General features: G+C 41.1%; 3 protein-coding genes across 10 annotated transcripts; 2 read left to right on the top strand and 1 right to left on the bottom strand.

Annotated features, from left to right (window-relative positions):
- The first annotated feature begins 1,483 nt into the window (after positions 1-1,483).
- On the top strand, positions 1,484-6,173 carry LOC127760549 (peptidyl serine alpha-galactosyltransferase). The gene is made up of 8 exons (XM_052284831.1): positions 1,484-1,846; positions 2,313-2,483; positions 2,884-3,127; positions 3,239-3,439; positions 3,557-4,029; positions 4,106-4,270; positions 4,415-4,658; positions 5,112-6,173. Exons 1-8 carry the CDS (start codon positions 1,545-1,547, stop codon positions 5,754-5,756), a joined length of 2,445 nt encoding a protein of 814 aa, XP_052140791.1. The 5' UTR covers positions 1,484-1,544; the 3' UTR covers positions 5,757-6,173.
- Positions 6,174-6,859: 686 nt separating this feature from the next.
- Positions 6,860-17,194, top strand: LOC127760017 (structural maintenance of chromosomes protein 2-1-like). Of its 2 annotated transcripts, none has more exons than XM_052284224.1 (21): positions 6,860-7,289; positions 8,164-8,844; positions 8,931-9,074; positions 9,156-9,446; positions 9,577-9,762; positions 9,860-10,024; positions 10,120-10,179; positions 10,410-10,472; positions 10,593-10,684; positions 11,054-11,150; positions 11,560-11,676; positions 11,759-11,977; positions 12,479-12,619; positions 12,719-12,886; positions 12,982-13,166; positions 13,247-13,340; positions 13,420-13,508; positions 13,638-13,863; positions 14,226-14,300; positions 14,448-14,592; positions 17,077-17,194. In XM_052284224.1, exons 1-20 carry the CDS (start codon positions 6,972-6,974, stop codon positions 14,562-14,564), a joined length of 3,528 nt encoding a protein of 1,175 aa, XP_052140184.1. In that variant the 5' UTR covers positions 6,860-6,971; the 3' UTR covers positions 14,565-14,592; positions 17,077-17,194. The 2 variants fall into 2 exon arrangements, with proteins under 2 accessions (XP_052140184.1, XP_052140185.1); XM_052284225.1 differs by lacking the exon at positions 17,077-17,194 and adding an exon at positions 14,712-15,493.
- On the bottom strand, positions 15,590-18,724 carry LOC127760019 (uncharacterized). Of its 7 annotated transcripts, none has more exons than XM_052284228.1 (4): positions 18,545-18,724; positions 16,522-16,629; positions 16,108-16,172; positions 15,590-15,918 (listed from the first exon to the last, which is right to left on the bottom strand). In XM_052284228.1, exons 1-4 carry the CDS (start codon positions 18,650-18,652, stop codon positions 15,771-15,773), a joined length of 429 nt encoding a protein of 142 aa, XP_052140188.1. In that variant the 5' UTR covers positions 18,653-18,724; the 3' UTR covers positions 15,590-15,770. The 7 variants fall into 7 exon arrangements, 1 of the variants encoding a protein (XP_052140188.1); XR_008015034.1 differs by lacking the exons at positions 16,108-16,172; positions 18,545-18,724 and adding exons at positions 17,516-17,661; positions 17,748-18,530 and having other exon boundaries at positions 15,770-15,918; positions 16,522-16,713; XR_008015038.1 differs by lacking the exons at positions 16,108-16,172; positions 18,545-18,724 and adding exons at positions 17,516-17,661; positions 17,748-18,530 and having other exon boundaries at positions 15,770-15,918.
- Between the last annotated feature and the right edge of the window lie 83 nt (positions 18,725-18,807).

Raw genomic sequence — 18,807 nt, 5'->3', positions numbered from 1 at the left:
CTCCTGAGTCTTGTCCGAGTCCAAACAAGAGATATTGCTGACGTCACCCCGCGATCTGCGTTGCTGCACCAGTCGACCAGATGCCAATCGGACTCGATCAAAGACAGGGGCTTTGTAGATTGAATTGTTGATGATGATTCCGATCTCGTCGGAAGACATATTCCAGTCGGGTTAGATCTCCACAGCCGAAGTCGTCGAGTAGCTTGTTGTTGGAGAATCCATCTTTTGAACCCATCTCGTCGAAATCCTAGAGCACCAAAATCCCCCTACCTGGCGCGCCACTGTCGACGTTTGATGTCTCAACTACGGTATTTGGACAGTATGGGGATCGTCGGTGCTAGGATATATGCGAGAGTGAGATAAAAGAGATGGGGACATGGATTTTTATACAGGTTCGGGTCCCTGAGCGGTCAGGTAATAGCCCTACATCCTGTTGGCCGGAGCCGATGTTGCTTTTTATTCACCATAATCACACCAGTACAATATGTGGGTAGCCTATCTAATTGTTGTCGACATGTCGGTCTGAAGGTCTGACTCGTAGTCGACAACAGGGTAGCTTTCCTCCTCGAATCCGTGCCCGGCGAGATCAGAGATAGCGCTTTCGTCTCTCCTGACTGTATCCGGAGACACCGTGGGAGACTAGCCGTGCCTATCCCTGAAGTCGATATCCGGCGGCTTGTCTTGGCGTATGTAGGCTTGTATGTTGTCCCGTGTATTGTGTTGGGTGTTGATTGAGGCCGTTGATTGTCTGTGTTGATCGCCCCATGGTGGGTGTCCCCCTGTCCTCCTAGGGGGGCTTGTATTTATACCCATAGGTGTCCCCTTGTCCAAGTAGAACTAGGGAAACCAATATGGATACAATCCGAGTAGTCCTTGTCGTTTTCATGTAGAACTCTGGTTGTCTTTCCTTATCCGGAACTCCCACCATATTTGAAGTCAGTTTTCGTATAGGACATGGTATGTGGTGGGTCCTGCTGAGATTTAATCAACTATTATTAGGTATGTGGTATCCATAACCCTGACAAAAAGTAGCATTAGCTTAGGGTGCGCCTTATGTTTAAGGTCTACCACAAGGAAAAAGAAAAAATATTTTTTCTCTCTCATTCACTTTATGAACAAGAGATGAAACAATTATTTTTCCATTCTATATGGGCTTATCTTGTGGCTAAATTCTAACCATAACATTGTGGGTATGGCTTTAACAATAGCTCATTATTTATAAGGTCCACCTTAAAGTTACACTACATCACAAACATTGAGCATGCTCTAACAGCGATAAATATTTAGAGACGTCTAGAGGAAGACAATCGAGCTGGTTGAAAATTAACGGTATTTTCAGCTCTTTGAGGTAGTGGGCTGGTGGCGTATAGTATTGAACTTACGCCAACGAGGCTGGCTTGCGTATTCCTCAATCCTCGCATTGTCAGTGTACAGTGTACATACATACACAGACGAAACGAGAAAAAACGAACCAGCGCTAAACCGGAGGTCAGCCCAAAGGCGGGATCCAGGCTGCGAGATCCGGCCCCCACCCACCCCCACCAATGGCGGCGGCAGCGGTGGCGGTGGTCGCCGCGCTCCTGCTGCTCTGGCCGTCCCCGGTTTCGTCCGAGGCTGCGGCGGGGGAGGGGCGGCGGCTGCACACGCTCTTCTCGGTGGAGTGCGGCGACTACTTCGACTGGCAGGCGGTGGGGCTCCTCCACAGCCTCCGCAAGGCGGGGCAGCCCGGCGGCGTCACCCGCCTCCTCAGCTGCGCCGCCGACCAGCTCCCCTCCTACCGCGGCCTCCGCATCGGCCACACCCTCCAGGTCCCCTCCTACAGCCGCCACCCACGAACCGGCGATTGGTAACTATCGTCGTTCACATACACATCGCCGTTCCTCATGCATTGCCATGACTTTTTGTTCCTTTATAAGTTGTCACACTTGGAAAATTTCAACCTTCCCTGCCAAACTATCCGTTGATTTATGGCATAGTTTGATTACTATGTGAAGGATGCAAAATGTTTACGATAGGATTTGGGATGAATTACGGAATGGACCTGTTGAATTCTCAGCATGATGTACTTGTGCATTGTGAATTTTGTAGTGTTGGAATGTTGGTTTTAACTTTTGAGGATGATGAGGTGATTTATAGTCAAAGACCTTTTGGAATGAGCTGTATACTGTTGGATGATATGCAATAGGAAAGATCCAGCTGAGAAATATGCGACCGGAAAGATGAGCCTAGTTGGAGAAGTTGTAACTGCACTATAATATGCCTTCTACAGAACGAAAGTGAGCTTACTTTCTCCTGTCATTTTTCTTGCGAAGGTACCCAGCCATCAATAAGCCTGCAGGGGTGGTGCATTGGTTGAAGCATAGTGTGGAGGCGAATAATGTTGATTGGGTTGTGATCTTGGATGCTGACCAAATTGTTCGTGGTCCCATCATTCCTTGGGAACTTGGCGCAGAAAAAGGCAAGCCTGTTGCTGCTTACTATGGGTATGATTTACGCATTCAGTAATCAGCATTAACTCCCTTTTTTACCTCTCTGTAGTATTTTCGTACTTAATCAGAAAAGTTAAAATTTACATAACATGATTTGGATATTGCGCATTCACCCTTCATCTTGTAAGATACCTATGTTTAGATACCCATTTGTTAATTCAAGTTCCATTTGCCTTTTGTACAGTACACGCCATACTTCTTTGACATCCTTATTTCTAAACGTGTTAGAACAGCAATAAAATAAAATATTGTCTAAAGTTGCATTGTGACTGTAGGCAAGTTTTATATCAATCATTGCATTTCACTTATGAGAAGACCAGTTGTGTGTGCAGTATCTTTCCACTATTGGATCAGGTCATCAGTAGCTGGCTTCTAATATATTTTATCTTTCTAGGTATTTGAAGGGCTGTGATAATATCCTTGCCCAGTTGCACACTGCACACCCAGAATTTTGTGATAAAGTTGGTGGAATTCTTGCAATGCATATTGATGACTTAAGGGCTCTCGCCCCTCTATGGCTTTCGAAGACCGAAGAAGTGAGGCAGGATAAGTCTCATTGGTCAACTAATATTACCGGTGATATATATGGAATGGGTTGGATCAGTGAGATGTATGGGTACTCATTTGGTGCTGCAGAAGTAAGCTCAGTTGCTCGTCTCCTCTATGCATTATTGCCAAAGTAAATAATCTCCACAGGATGTGTTTTATATGATCCTTCCTGCACCTTCCTTATTTGTTCCCTTGAACAGGTAGGTCTACGACACAAGATAAACGATGACATAATGATTTACCCAGGCTATACTCCAAGAATTGGAATTGATCCTCTTATTCTGCACTATGGTTTGCCATTTAAAGTTGGGAACTGGTCTTTCAGTAAGTTAGAACACCATGAGGATGGAATAGCTTATGATTGCAACCGTTTATTCCCTCCACCTCCTTTTCCTAGAGAGGTAAACAATATTCCCAATCATATTTTTTATGTTCTTTTGAAAAGAATATTTTTTTATGTTTTTGTTTGTAGTTAGTTTAACTGTATGAGGCTCTTTAATGTTGCGAATGTTATATAGGTTGAGATGATGGAATCTGACCCGAACGTAAAGCGTGGATTATATCTAAGCATTGAATGCATTAACACCTTGAATGAAGGTCTTGTGTTGCATCATGCATCGGTTGGGTGTCCAAAACCACAATGGTCAAAATATCTGAGTTTCCTTAAGAGCAGACGGTTTTCAGAGCTTACAAAACCAAAGCATTGGAACGGTCAAACGATTGAAAATAGAAATATTGTGCAACATGTTGCATCCTTGAAAGAAGATCACAAGCTACCAAAAATACATACCCTTTTCTCTACTGAATGTACGCCATATTTTGACTGGCAAACTGTTGGACTCATGCACAGCCTTCGTGTAAGCAGACAACCTGGTAATATTACACGCTTATTGAGTTGTAGCGATGAGGACTTGAAGAACTATAAGGGCCACGACCTTGCTCCCACACATTATGTTCCATCCATGAACAGACATCCATTGACAGGGGACTGGTACAAACTTGTAACTTAATATCATGTCTAATACTTCTGTTCAGGGCATGACCTACGTTCTTCATTCCTTTGCTAGGTACCCTGCAATCAATAAACCAGCAGCAGTTCTCCATTGGATTAGCCATGTAGAGACGGATGCTGAATTCATTGTTATCTTGGATGCTGATATGATAATGAGAGGTCCCATTACACCATGGGAATATGGGGCAAAACTTGGACATCCAGTTTCAACTCCTTATGAGTAAGATTTTGCTGTGATGTTATTGAATTTGTAGCTTGTGCTCAGTTGTTTAGTAATATGATTCCCTGTTTATCAAAAATATCATTGGTTTGGCTTAAAGTACTTGGTCAATCATGTGGTAATATCATCCTTCCTGTGTATCAGATATCTCATTGGTTGCGACAACATACTTGCAAAGATACACACTCGCAATCCGTCTGCATGTGACAAGGTTGGTGGTGTCATTATCATGCATATAGATGATCTCCGCCGTTTTGCCATGTTATGGCTGCACAAGACAGAGGAAGTTCGTGCTGACAAAGCTCACTATGCAACAAACATTACTGGTGACATATATTCGTCTGGCTGGATAAGCGAGATGTATGGTTACTCTTTTGCAGCAGCTGAGGTATGTTTAGTTGTGATTTATCAGCTCTACATTCAAGGCTGTGCCTTGAATCCTTCCACATCACACTACAAGCTATACTCATGCAAATGTAATGCAAGCATTTGACATTTTCAGCAGTTACTATTAACGCAATATCGCCTTTATACTCCTTCCATCCCAAAATATAAGAACCTAGTTACTGGATGAGACATCATAGTATTAGAATATGTCCCATCTAGTTTTAGGGTTTTATATATTGGGACGGGGGTAGTAAGTTCTAGGGAGTTATTATGAGTAGCTGCACTCGTAAATTATACAATACGGAGTAGTAGTAAACTAGTAATGTAGTATGGCTCAGCTAGCATTTGGCTTACATGTTCTATTGTTTCAACTAATAAAATTATGTCATCAGCTAGCTCCTGCTCATTGCTTTATCTTGTCAGCTGACACATTCTTAATTCACTTGACATGCAGCTTGGCCTGCACCACATTATAAGGAGGGACATATTGATATATCCAGGCTATGTTCCTGTACCTGAAGTACATTACAAGGTTTTCCATTACGGGCTGAGATTTGGTGTTGGTAATTGGAGCTTTGACAAGGCTGACTGGAGAAATGTTGATGTGGTAAACACGTGCTGGGCCAAGTTCCCTGAACCACCTGACCCAACTACTGTCATGAAAGAAGATCAAGCTGCACGGGAGAGGGATCTTCTCAGCATCGCGTGTGGGAGGGCTTTGAACAAAGCTCTATATTGGCACCACAAGAGCAGAGATTGCCCTCGACCAAGCCCAGTTGATGGTGCCTCTAAGAAATTCCAGAAAGTCACAGCCTCCAACGATTTAGGAGGAGGAAACACGGAGCAGTCATTCATACATAACATTAAGCAAAAATCCCACATTGATGTGGCTAAGCTGAAGCCTATCGAAAGAGTTGCAGCCACTATATCATCTGTACATAGAGCAAGGAGGCTAGCTAGATCTTCAAGGATCTGCATAATTGCTGTCTGGGCAGCATCAATTGCAGTGTTCTTATTAGTGATCTCCATGTTTTTCACTGATCGAAGGAGAAGTGTTTCGAGATCGAGGATTTCCAGAAGCCAGAAGGCCCACGTCTGACTACAAAATAAACAACATTGCGATCATGAAATGTATTCCTCTGCCAATACAGTACATAAAGGGGTAGAGTTTGGGAGCTCTAGAGGCTGACAACACATCTGTAATTGAAGCCATCAGAATTAGCTTTGGGGACATGTAGAGTTGCATGTTCACTTTTTTTTTTGACTAGTTTGTGTTCGTAGATAGCAAATTTTGCTACCACTGGTGTTGTATTTGATTTATTTAGTGTTCTTAACATGATGTAAACAATTATATGTTGCAGTTCTCTTTGATAGAAACAATCATATGTTGTTTTTATGGAGAGATTCAGTGATATATGTGATTGACCAAACATACAGGTACAGTAATTTGATTTTTTACGGAATAGAATTTTATTACTTAGGTCTTGTTTGGTACAACTTTAGATCCTAGATCCACGATGGATTCAAAAGTTTGTATGTTAAATTATACTACCTCCGTTTCAGGTTATAAGATGTTTTGACTTTAAGTCAAAGTCAAACTACTCTAACTTTGACTAACTCTATAGAAAAATGTAGTAATATTTACAACACCAACATAGTTTCATTAAATCTATAATTAAATAAGTTTTCATAATATATTAGTCTTGAATTAAAAATATTACTACTTTCTTTTACAAAATTAGTAAGTTTTCATAATATATTAGTCTTGAATTAAAAATATTACTACTTTCTTTTACAAAATTAGTCAGATTTAGAATAATTTGACTTTGACAAAAGTCAAAACGTCTTACAACCTGAAACGGAGGGAGTAGCAGTTTAAAATTTATATTTTATTTAAAACAGAAATAAATGATTTATCTAAATGTTATTAATGAAATCGTAGATTCATATCTTTGGATTTGTGGAGTTAGAAGTACTCAGTTAAATCTTGGATCTGGAGCTGTGCTAAATAAAGCCTTGTCAAGATATGCTGATTTTTTTTTTGCTTGTAAAAAAAAAATTCCGGTGTGCGTAAAGGATATCACCTAGTAACAGGCTAAATGGCTAATACGCGGCCCATGGAAAAAAAGTCCCATAAGATAATCATACAGCCCACGAGTATATAAGACACCACCTCACTCGACTCGACCGCGGCCGCGGCATTTCGAATTCCCAACCCCGAAAATCCCCACGCCCCGAAAATTTTTCGCGCCCAAACCCACCAAACCCTAGACCCACCTCCGGCCGGCGACGCCGCCGGCGGCGGCCGGCGAGGATGCACATCAAGGAGATATGCCTGGAGGGGTTCAAGTCGTACGCCGGGCGGACGGTGGTGTCGGGGTTCGACCCGCTGTTCAACGCCATCACCGGGCTCAACGGCTCCGGCAAGTCCAACATCCTCGACTCCATCTGCTTCGTGCTCGGCATCACCGACCTCCGCCAGGTGCGCGCCGCCTCGCTCCAGGAGCTCGTCTACAAGCAGGGCCAGGCCGGCGTCACCAAGGCCACCGTCTCCATCGTCTTCGACAACTCCGACCGCTCCCGCTCGCCGCTCGGCTATGAGGATTCACCCGAGATTACCGTCACGCGCCAGGTCAATATACCTTCCCGTTGCTCTCGTTCGCTATGCTGCCTTTTGAGAATTTCTTCTGTGGTCGTGCGTGTTTGGGCTCCTTGGGTGGATTTGGGGAGGAATTCCAGGGATTCCGTTAGAGTTTGGTCCTCACGAGTTCTCCAAATTGACGCTGTTTATCGGTTTATATGTTGGTCTTAGAGGACACTGTGCTGATTGTGGTGTTACTGGGGCACGGAGAAGATGGATTTCAACATCTGAAGATGAATTCCGAGTTTTATTTTTAGTAATTTGGTACTACCACGAGGTGGTGCTGATTTAGGTCGTTGTTAAGTGTGAGGCCTGGTCCCCTGAGACTATTTTAGAGGCTTACTTACAATTTTGTGCGACTAAGACTTACCGTGGGAATGGGTGAAATGGTTGATTCCAGGGTTTAAGTGAATATATGTTGTGTTGGCTTCCTTGAACTCAAGGCGAGCCTTGGTGGTTTTGGACTACGAAAGTTTGAACACGGAGTTAGGCTTTCAAAATGATTTTAAGTTTTTTCCCCTTTACTAAAGCTATGGCCATCTAAGCTTTGAGTTGATCAATATGTTGATTGAGGAGTTAAACTGGGTCTTTGTGTTAGTTTTTTTTTTTTGGTGGACAAAATATGATTCTGGTAGATTGCAAGGAGTTGTGATTTGTACTGTATGGAGCTGGATCAAATCTAGGAGTAATTTACCTGTGATGTTAAATACTTTGCTTCTCAATAGGCTGACAACTAATTCATAAACCTCTATATCATTCTGCTTCAACCGATGCTACTTTCCACATTTTGATGTCTCCTAATTGATGTAACAAGTGCATCTCATTCTTGTATAACTTACTAATGTACTGTTCCTTACATTTGCAGATTGTAGTTGGTGGGCGAAACAAGTATCTTATCAATGGCCATCTTGCACAACCTTCCCGAGTGCAGACTCTTTTCCATTCTGTGCAGCTAAATGTGAACAATCCCCATTTTCTAATTATGCAAGGACGCATAACAAAAGTGCTGAACATGAAGCCTCCAGAAATTCTCTCCATGTTGGAAGAGGCAGCAGGTACAAGGATGTATGAAATGAAGAAGGAAGCTGCTCTGAAAACACTCGAGAAGAAGCAGAATAAAGTGGATGAGATTAATAAACTCCTTGATGAAGAAATCCTTCCTGCATTAGAGAAGCTTAGGAAAGAGCGGTGTCAGTACATGAAATGGGCCAATGGCAATGCTGACTTAGATCGGCTCAAAAGATTCTGCATCGCTTATGAGTTTGTTCAAGCTGAGCGAGTGAGAGATGGTGCACTCAATGATGTCAAACAAATCAGGGCAAAGATTGTTGAGCTGGATGAAAGCACAGAGAAGCTAAAATCAGAGATACAGGAAATGGATAAGAACATATCTAACTTGGCTGCTGAAAAAGAAGCTAAACTAGGTGGTGAGATGAAAACTTTGTCAGAGAAAGTGGATAAGCTCTCACATGCACTTATCAAGGAAACTTCTGTGATGAATAATCAAGAGGAAACAATAAAGTCAGAGGAAAAGGGTGCTGAAAAGGTAACTATATGTTGATGACGCTCACTATACATGTTACATTTATTTCAAGTTACTTACAAGGTGTACATATACATATTCATTTATAGATTCTCAAGAACATTGAAGACATCAAAAGATCTATAAGTGAGCGGGACACAGCTGTAAAAAATGCAGAGGATGGTGCAGCTGACATGAAAAAGAGAGCAGATGATCTGACAAAAGAGTTGGATGAGAGTGAGAAAGAATACCAGGTACGCAAACGTTGACATGCCATATTAGCTAATAGCCTCTTGACTTTATGTAACATGGGATATTAAATTCTCCTTTTCCAGGGTGTACTAGCAGGAAAAAGCAATGCAAATGAAAAGAAATGCCTAGAAGATCAACTAAGAGATGCAAAAGCTGCTGTCGGAGAGGCAGAATCTGGACTAAAGCAGCTGACGACAAAAATAAGCCATTCTGAGAAGGAGCTAAAAGATAAGAAAGCCCAGTTGGTATCTAAGCGTGATGAAGCTACTGCGGCTGAGAATGAGCTGAAAGCTAGGGAAAAGGACTTGGAAACTGTCAAGGCATCCATGCAATCTGTAAATTATGAAGAGGGACAGATGGAAGCTTTGCAAAAGGTATTTATGAATCTAAATAGAAAGCATTACTTCGGTATAAAAGCTACCAACTAGAAGTGCCTTACAGATAATCTAGACCATGCTTGTGAACAGCGTCTCATTACTCTTGTTGTGTTATGATCATTCCCAGGATCGATCTATTGAGTTAGACGCCGTCCAGAAACTGAAGGACAAAATTCGTGCTCTCTCTGGTGAACTAGCAAATGTTCACTTCAATTATCGAGACCCTGTTAAGAATTTTGACAGATCAAAAGTGAAAGGAGTAGTTGCACGGCTTATCAAAATAAAGGATAGCTCAACTGCAACAGCGCTGGAGGTTTGTTTCTGTAAATTTTGCTACTGAAATTAAAGTTTTCTTTCAGTGAAGGTGCTGGTCTATCTGTATTAGTTCAAACTATAGTCAATTGCTGCAGGTTGCTGCTGGTGGAAGGCTATACAATGTGGTTGTTGATACTGAAACCACTGGAAAGCAACTCCTACAAAATGGAGATCTCAAAAGAAGGGTAACCATCATACCATTGAATAAGATCCAGACAGGTACCATACCTGAGAGAGTTCGGCAGGCAGCTCGTAGACTGGTTAGTGCTTCATTGGGTTACAGTTGTTTGATATACTAACCTTTGGTTGTAGATGACTTATCTAAAAAATCAACTGCATATTAATTTGTATGTAGGTTGGAGCTGAAAATGTAACATTGGCTCTAGAACTGGTTGGCTATGTTGAAGAAGTAAAGGTTGGTATTTTATTGTAATATTTGTACAATTGCGTTGTTTTGAAACAACAGTTGGTTGGGATGTTCTTGCCTGCTAGATTCAATTTAACCTAATTTTAATGCTTCAAAGGTTTTTTACAATCAGTTTTAGAAGATCATTCTCCCTTGTGTACCTTTTCTTTCATTAGATCGTAAGTCCCAGAAATTCCATGCTTCTAGATCTGACTATCTAATAAATTACCTTATTGCAGAATGCTATGACTTATGTCTTTGGTTCAACATTTGTGTGTCGAAATATGGAATCCGCGAAAGAGGTAATACTGCATTCAGGAAATTTTTTTGCTTCAGTTTTTACTGAGGGCTGTCAATTGAAGTATGATATATACGTAAAATGTTGGTTCCTATTGTTACATTTGATTCTGTTCTTTCCATAGGTTGCATTTAACAGAGAAGTTGGCAGTACAAGTGTGACCCTTGAAGGTGACATTTTTCAGCCCAGTGGCCTTTTGACTGGAGGTAGTCGCAGGCAAGTGCCAGTTATAACTTTTTTTTGCTTGCGTATTGTTTATACCTGGTTTATGCTAGTAGAATGTGGTAATTGTGTTCCCTTACTATAGTGTCCAATGCTTTTATGTGAAGAACAATGATATCTCCAGCATTGTAAGCCTTTTAGGATAATCTAGGGCAGAAATGTAATTAATTTCTCCATTCCTCTGTTCGTTTGTGCTTGGTCTTTGGTGTATTACAATGTACTATTTATGTACTTCCTGGAGATAAACTCGATGGCTGTCTGATATTAAAATGAGTACTGTGAATTAGTATTTATTGTACTGACTGATATGATCAGATAAACAGATTCTTTGTTTGCTTTTGTTTATTGATTTTGTTGATGCAGAGGTGGTGGGGACTTGATAAGGCAACTACATGAATTAGCTAAAGCTGAGGCTGATCTTGCCAATCATGAGAAAAGACTTTCTGTTATTGAACAAAAGGTATTAACTGAATTCATTGCAACCACTTGCTGCCTATGTACTTCCTACTTCCTTTTGAACTCAGGACTCTACCAAAAACTCAGGACCTTGTCAAGTGATGCTATATCACAGTATATGCAGACTTGCTGCTAACCACATAATAAAGAATCCATTCTAAAGTTTTTATTTTGCCACATAACAATGCCGTCACATAAAATTTGGTGCCATTATACATGATGGAGAAGATCATAAGAGAGAAATTTCATTTACAGTGCTATCATTTACCTTCAAACTCATCAATACATCCTAAATTATCATGCATATGCTACTTTTCTTAGTCTAGTGTCAGCTTGGTGGCTACTAAGCTACTGTTTATTACAAATTTAAATTTGTTTGATACATGTGAATTTTAACATGCCCTGTTTTCCAGATTGCGGTGCTTTTGCCTCTGCAGAAGAAGTTCACAGAGTTGAAATCACAGTTTGAACTCAAATCATATGACCTGTCATTATTTCAGAACCGTGTTGAGCAAAATGAACATCACAAGGTATCAGCTTACCTCATCAGTATGGATACCAAACCCCTTTAAGCTTTCAGTTGGATCAATAATTTTTCTGTTTGCAATTCAGCTAGGTGAACTTGTAAAGAAACTTGAACAAGAGCTTCAGGAATCAAAGCAAGAGCTAAAAGCAAAGCAAGCGCAGTACGAAAAATCTGTCTCTACTGTTTCTGAGCTAGAAAAGACCATCAAGACTTATGGCAGTGAGCGTGAAGGTAGACTCAAAGCTCTGGAAAGAAAAATCAAATCATTAAAATCGGAGTTGCAGTCCATGTCGAAGCAACTAAAGGTTGGTTTTCTGTCTTGCTAACCAGAAGTAACTAATTTACAAATATAGCTTACTGATGTTCTCTGGGGAGTATTTTCATTTTTTTCCTTCTTTTTTTCCCTGCTAATTCCTAACGAACTTTTTTTTAAAAAGAAAAGAAATCTGAAATGCAGTCCATAGGATAGTTTTGTTGTCTCTTGATATGTATATTCAGTTAGATAAACGTATCCTACTGCTTACTTTGAAGATTCTGAATTTCATTAATTTCCATTGATCAACCACTGGGAAATTGTTGAACATACATTCAAGTTTGCATGGTACCCTATGACTGATTTTGGTATAGAAGCTAGACAATTGCATCTAAATATGGAAAACTCACATACTTTTGAATTTCTGGCATGATATTGTTCATGGCTTCATTCTTTATTTCTATTGTCTCTCGTCTTTTGAAGTGTAATCTTGATTATTGATTATTCAATCTTTAAGACATCTCTTGTTTTCCATTTCACTAATTTGCAACAGGCCCATGAAAGTGAGAGGGAGAGGCTTATTATGGAGAAAGATGCTGTTGCCAATGAGCTTGCCATGCTTGAAGAGCAACTGACAACTTCAAAAGCTCAAATTGCCGCTATGACTGAAACTTTGAATAGGCATCAGACCAAGGTAGTGATGTATGCTGTATAATGGTTTCTTTGTTGGGTTGTTACTAGGCTCTGCACTGCATTCATTAAAGTATTGTGCTGTGTTTCACTCACCATGCAGGTTGCTTCCATAAAGCAAGACTATGATCAAGCTGAATCTGAGCTCAACATTGGGCGTTCTAAACTGAAGGAATGTGACTCACAGATAAATAGCATGGCCAAGGAGCAGCAAAAACTGCAGCAGCAACTAAGTGATTCAAATGTTGAAAGGAAGAAAATGGAAAACGAGGTAACTGTTGGTTGTAATCTCTGCTACATATTTCTGCTTTATAGGTGAAGCAGACCTTTTATTTTTTTTTCTAAACAATTGCATGTAACATGTAGGTTAAGAGGATGGAGATTGAGCAGAAGGATTGCTCTTCAAAGGTTGATAAGTTAGTAGAGAAGTACAGTTGGATTGCAACTGAAAAACAGTTGTTTGGAAAAAGTGGCACTGATTATGACTTTGTATCATGTGAACCTCATAAAGCACGAGAAGAACTTGAAAATCTCCAAGCTCAACAATCCAGGTACATATGATTCTGAATAGCTTCAATTGGTTAATCTGCAATTTCATCAAGCACAAATTATCAATAACTTTCACATGCAGTCTTGAGAAGAGGGTCAATAAGAAAGTTATGGCAATGTTTGAGAAGGCAGAGGATGAGTATAATGATTTGATGTCAAAGAAAAACATCATTGAGGTGGGTCTTACCTTTTCTAGTGATAACCTGGGACTTACTTTAAAAGCAGCATACATAAACCTTTTGTTTTCATCTGCAGAATGACAAGTCAAAAATCAAGACAGTGATAGAAGAGTTGGATGAGAAGAAGAAAGAGACCTTGAAAGTCACATGGCTTAAAGTAAACAAGTCAGTATATGAATTCTTCTTTAAATTGTTATTGTTTCCAGTGGCTGCACTTGCTCAGACTCTGTATCACGGCATTACTTTTCTTTGTAACAGACATTGGTAGATAACCTCTCCTTTCCTTTTGTATAGGGATTTTGGATCTATATTCAGTACACTTTTACCTGGCACAATGGCCAAACTTGATCCTCCTGAAGGTGGTACTTTTTTGGATGGTCTTGAAGTTCGGGTGGCATTTGGAACAGTTTGGAAACAATCTTTATCTGAACTTAGTGGAGGGCAACGGTCCCTCCTCGCTCTTAGTCTTATCCTGGCGCTACTTCTTTTCAAACCTGCACCACTTTATATATTAGATGAGGTATGTTTGCATCCTATTACAACTACCAGTTACCATCATCCACTCTAATCTATCTGGTGATTGGAATACTGTGTGTTAGTTTTGTAATAAGAGCTTCAGGTAGCCCTGCACAGGAAATGAAATTAACAATACCTTTTCAACTATCCAGCTTTAACTTGCGAACATGATTAGTCTTGCTGAATTTCCTACACAATATGGTAAAGAGTAGGCCATAGTACGGGTTAGGAAGAATTGCTACCACATTTCAAGTTGTTACTTTGTTGGCTCTTCATTGTTAACAGGGTTGTTCTCTTGTAAAAGCTATGTCTTGAACTGAAAGTGTCTAAAGGGAAAGAGTTGATGTTGTGGTTCCTATACTGCAGGTTGATGCTGCCCTAGATCTGAGCCATACACAAAACATTGGTAGAATGATCAAGGCGCATTTTCCGCACTCCCAGGTATGTGCCCAGCTTGCTCCAAAGATGCAATCATGTGACAGTTCACAATTCACATCCTTGCACACAATTTACAAATGCATATACTAGGCAAATTTATTTCATTATTGGAGTTCAGGGTTCTGAAAATTGGTGCTACTACATTTTCAGTTCATAGTTGTCTCACTAAAAGAGGGCATGTTCAACAACGCAAATGTGATATTCCGAACGAAATTTGTTGATGGGGTGTCCACTGTGACACGAACGGTCCCTTCAAAGCAAAGATGATTGGATTCATTCATCACTTCGTCTGAAGGTATTCTCTGAGCTCGAAACTCTCTTATCCAAACCTAAAGCTGTTAGAACTATGGATTTGCATTCTCACCAAAAGAAATTATGAATTGCCATAACTTATTATTGAACTGCATATTGCAGGAGGATGAAGTCGTTTGTTATGCTCTTTGCTAACTTTTCTGCTGATGCTACCCCAAAGGGTGTGTTTGGATAATGGGAAATGAGGGGTGGGATTGGGATTGAGAAATGAATGAAGGGTTAGGATTAAATGGATGAGGGAGAATGAATGGTTAAGATTTAAAGAGGGGTGGGAAATCATTTCCCTTAGACATTTGCCAAACACTGCCAAAATGTTTCAAGCGCCTCGCTTGTCAGGCCCATAACATTAACGTGACTCAGTAAAATGTTCTAGAACACCCTTACGTTGATGCATCTATCTAGTTCCCTGTATGTATTTGATCTGACAGAATGTAAGATTAACTATTACATTTGTAGTAAATAAGTGTAGCCTTTTATTATTAGAAAATTGGCTTGACTAACTGGAACGTGTCGAAACTCTCGTGTTCCCCTCTTCGAATTGTTGTAGTTTGTTACGATGGGCATGTAAGCCTATCTAGCCTTAACTAGAAAGTCTCAAGTTTGTGTCTAGTATACCTTTTCGTGTCAGCGTCATATTCACATTTATATTCGAACCTATATTCGTATTCGTTTGATATGCCTGTTCGTGTTAACATGTAAGCCTGTGATCACGACTCAAATCGTAGTTTCGTGTACAGCTGCACGGATCACATGGCTCTACGGAGCAACAATTGGACAACGACATTGAGTCATGGAGTCAAAAACATTCCAGCCAATTGAAACGTCGTATGTTTCTTTTTCTCCGTCAGATACACGCGTAGATCTCACGCACTACACGCAGCTCTTTTTGGATGGGCTGAAACATCAGCCTCCAAAACAGCAGCCCTCATTCTTAAACCTCAAAGAATGAACCCTAGAGTATCATCAGTATTCAGTCGCCATTCCTAAAACTGTTACTATATTCAGCAGTTGATAATCTGGTTTCATACATTCTGTATTTCTCGTTCTAGTGCTCTCCAGCATTGGCAGCAGCAGTCATTACTGTTACTGAGACTTGGTACGGAAAGCGTACATAAGTTTTCCTCGTGTCACAATCTGAATCTGAGTGAAGGTTTGTGTTCATCATTTCCTTCTCTGAGGATCCCGGCTAAGACCATGCTTTCTCAAAGTTCTGATATAATTTCGCGTCAGACTGAACTTTTTAGAACCCAGATGATGCAAGTAATCCCATGTGAAGATCCCCGTCTTGTGCAAATCATCAAATAGTATCCTGTGGCACAAATAACTGGTCATATCAGGCGTTGAAGAGAAAAGAACAAAAATCTCTCTTTTTATAGAAGAAAAGTCCAATTGTTTATAAGCGACTAGATGCCACAACCAATTTCCTTATTATTGTAAGTGAAAAATGTGCCATGATTTTTTTAGCATGCAAACGATATTCCCATCATAAGACCCTTACCGAATTGCATAGTTTCCTACTGATTCAGCTGACATTATTCCAACATACCGTTGCCCAAATATAACCTGATCAGGAGTTACAAAGTAAATACATTATAACATTTTCTGTTACAGCAGAGAGCAAAGTCGGAATAAAAAGCATGACTTTGAGAAAGTACTTTTCTATTATATGTATTATTAAGGATTTGTCCTGAGCTTAGTGCTTTAAGGTTTGTAGGACCAAAAAACCAAACAAATGGGTATAGGCAGAATGGTCTATACTCTATAAACAGAAAGTGTACCCCTACAGAAGCAAAATGTGCATAATTTTCCACCCCAGCATAGGTGCGTACGTCTATAAACCATAAACCAGACGTTCCATAAGATCAAGTGTATCATGGAGTGATAGAAAATATACTACGTAGCAGAAAATTACCTTCTCACCAGATACTGATATTATTTTGCTGTCAGCTGCTGGACTATGTACTCTTAGAAATTCAGCTGACAGATGGAATGAGCTACCATCAGTGAATTCAACCTCCACCTGTGAAGAACAGTAAATATAGTTCAATAGTCACCAATACCCTGATCAAGGCATGAGGCATCATGCAGCAATATGGAGGAACACCTGTTCAGCAAGATCATATTAATGAGAAAAAACGAAAAGAAAATTATGTCAGTAATTTCTACAATAAAATTGCACATAAACTAGAGCACTTATCATGGGATGGCTATAGCACTTCAGTCAATGTGAGATTTTCATTATTAATTGTGGCTTGTAAGCTCAATCCAATTGTGACTGATGCCATTAGGTGTACACGACCAAACAATCACCAACAAATATCTTCAAATTATGTCCTATATTAGCGCACATTAGCAAATTGTATGAAGCAACATGTTAGCAGAGTGCTGATATGTCAGGAAGTTTGATCGAGCATGCCTGTAATGATGAAAGGGTGCGTAACCACTTCTCTCAAATTGTGTGTTTCAGTGATGATGATCTTATAGATGCAGACATGGTAACTCTTCGACATTGTGGTTCAATCAAGAATGGAAACCAATGCACTGGTGGAGAAAGAATATTGATTGTTATCGAGCTAATCAGAGACATCGATTATCATGATTTCACAGAATCATGACAAATGACATTACTTAACCGGTTAACCCTTGCAGCGGACGTGTGAATGCGCAAGATTTTTGGGCTCATTTTGGCCTTAATTGCACCCCTCTTTGCAAGAAGGTACTGGCATTCTCCTCGCGTAAATACTGCCAACCTTAATTGGAGTTACAGTACACCCTTCGCTGAACTTGTGCATCTGTTTTTCAGATATTTCAGTACTTCGATTTTGAAGCCAAGGAATCCATCACATTCCGTCAGGTATCAACTTGAATACAATCAACATAATAACTGATGCCTTGCGCTTACTAACATTCAAGGACGTGATGTATGCAGTTCTTGATTGGATGTGCGCACCTCAGGAAGCAGCCATCGTTTCAGGACGCCTGCGAAACCGCGTTTGAGAGGTGTAGGAATCCCCTAACATCTCACATCGGCAGGGAGCAGCTCGCCGATGTCCTGCGGTCAAGCATGCTTAAGGGGCAAAAATTTAATAGTTCTATATAAGATGTGATGAATCTAACTTGCATGTGAAGTATTTTTACCTGAAAGATTTTCAGCAGCAAATTTTAGGCAAACAGATTTAAGCTCCATAGCATGATGTCGGTCAGCCAATGCTAGGGTAGTTGCCACAGAGTTTACAGAAATATGCTTGCACAAGTAAGATTCACACAATAACCGTAGTCTTGGCAACTCATATCTGTCAGCTGCAGCCAATAATTTCTCGGTAGAAAAACCCGGCAAACAAACTCAGTTGAGACAAACATATAAACCTACCATGGCAGGAACTTTGACAAGGACATGATCCGAGATATTTGGGATAAAGATGACTGACTATTTGCTGCCACTGATTTGGAGCTCCACCTGGATCGCACGCAAGATTTCACAAAATTTCCAGCACCCAATTGGAAAAATGAAGAGCGGGGACCAATTGTAGTGCTCACTAGCGATTCTTTTCATACTTCGCTGTCTGGTCACCCACGGATGAACAGTATGAATGTATGATGAATTCGCTACATTCCCCGTTGCCGAAAAGAGCAATACTCTCAGAACCAATTCGAGTTCCAGCTAGTCACTTCGCAATCCCATTACTCAAACAGAAGGATCAAGGTAAGTTACAACAGTAAATGAATGGATGAAGTGAAGTCGACGGCACAGCAGCAATACAGCAGGTGGTCCAATGCGGCGATGTAGCGAGTTTGGAACCGAAAGTGCACTTGGCTTCGCGACACCAAACGAAGTACCACCAACCAACAGTAGGAAGGAAGCAAGGAACAGGCAAAGCGCACGGGATCTAAGCGGGAAGTAATTAGCCGCCGAGAGCGGAGGAGGAGGAACTCACCGATCTGGGCGGGTGCAGCGCAAGCTTCGTCAGGCGCGGGGGCTGCGCCGCCGCCGCCGCCGCCGCCGCTGCGGCGTGCATCCGCCGGACCGCCGCGCCCATCGCCATGGCGGCGGCGGCGGAGGAAGAGTCCGGGAGTCCGGACAGAGAGCAAGAGGCCACCTGTCGCCGTGCCGCGTCGGCAAGTTCCGCGAGCACGAATCACGAGGCCGTCCTTAGTCAATCAAGACCGTCCATTCTCCCGAACTCCGGAATCTCCACGA

Source organism: Oryza glaberrima, chromosome 1, assembly GCF_000147395.1.
Source record: "Oryza glaberrima chromosome 1, OglaRS2, whole genome shotgun sequence".
Taxonomy (NCBI): Eukaryota; Viridiplantae; Streptophyta; class Magnoliopsida; order Poales; family Poaceae; genus Oryza; species Oryza glaberrima.
This window is presented reverse-complemented; position numbering and strand designations above follow the sequence as displayed.

Coding starts and splice junctions, on each gene's coding strand:
- LOC127760549 (XM_052284831.1), top strand. CDS start 1,545: ATGGCGGCGGCAGCGGTGGCGGTGGTCGCCGCGCTCCTGCTGCTCTGG. Junction 1,847..2,312: donor CACCCACGAACCGGCGATTG/GTAACTATCGTC, acceptor TTTCTTGCGAAG/GTACCCAGCCATCAATAAGC. Junction 2,484..2,883: donor CCTGTTGCTGCTTACTATGG/GTATGATTTACG, acceptor TTATCTTTCTAG/GTATTTGAAGGGCTGTGATA.
- LOC127760017 (XM_052284224.1), top strand. CDS start 6,972: ATGCACATCAAGGAGATATGCCTGGAGGGGTTCAAGTCGTACGCCGGG. Junction 10,180..10,409: donor GCTATGTTGAAGAAGTAAAG/GTTGGTATTTTA, acceptor ACCTTATTGCAG/AATGCTATGACTTATGTCTT. Junction 11,677..11,758: donor AGCAAAATGAACATCACAAG/GTATCAGCTTAC, acceptor TTTGCAATTCAG/CTAGGTGAACTTGTAAAGAA.
- LOC127760019 (XM_052284228.1), bottom strand. CDS start 18,652: ATGGCGATGGGCGCGGCGGTCCGGCGGATGCACGCCGCAGCGGCGGCG. Junction 16,630..18,544: donor CGCTGCACCCGCCCAGATCG/GTGAGTTCCTCC, acceptor TGTTCTTCACAG/GTGGAGGTTGAATTCACTGA. Junction 15,919..16,107: donor GTAGGAAACTATGCAATTCG/GTAAGGGTCTTA, acceptor TTTGTGCCACAG/GATACTATTTGATGATTTGC.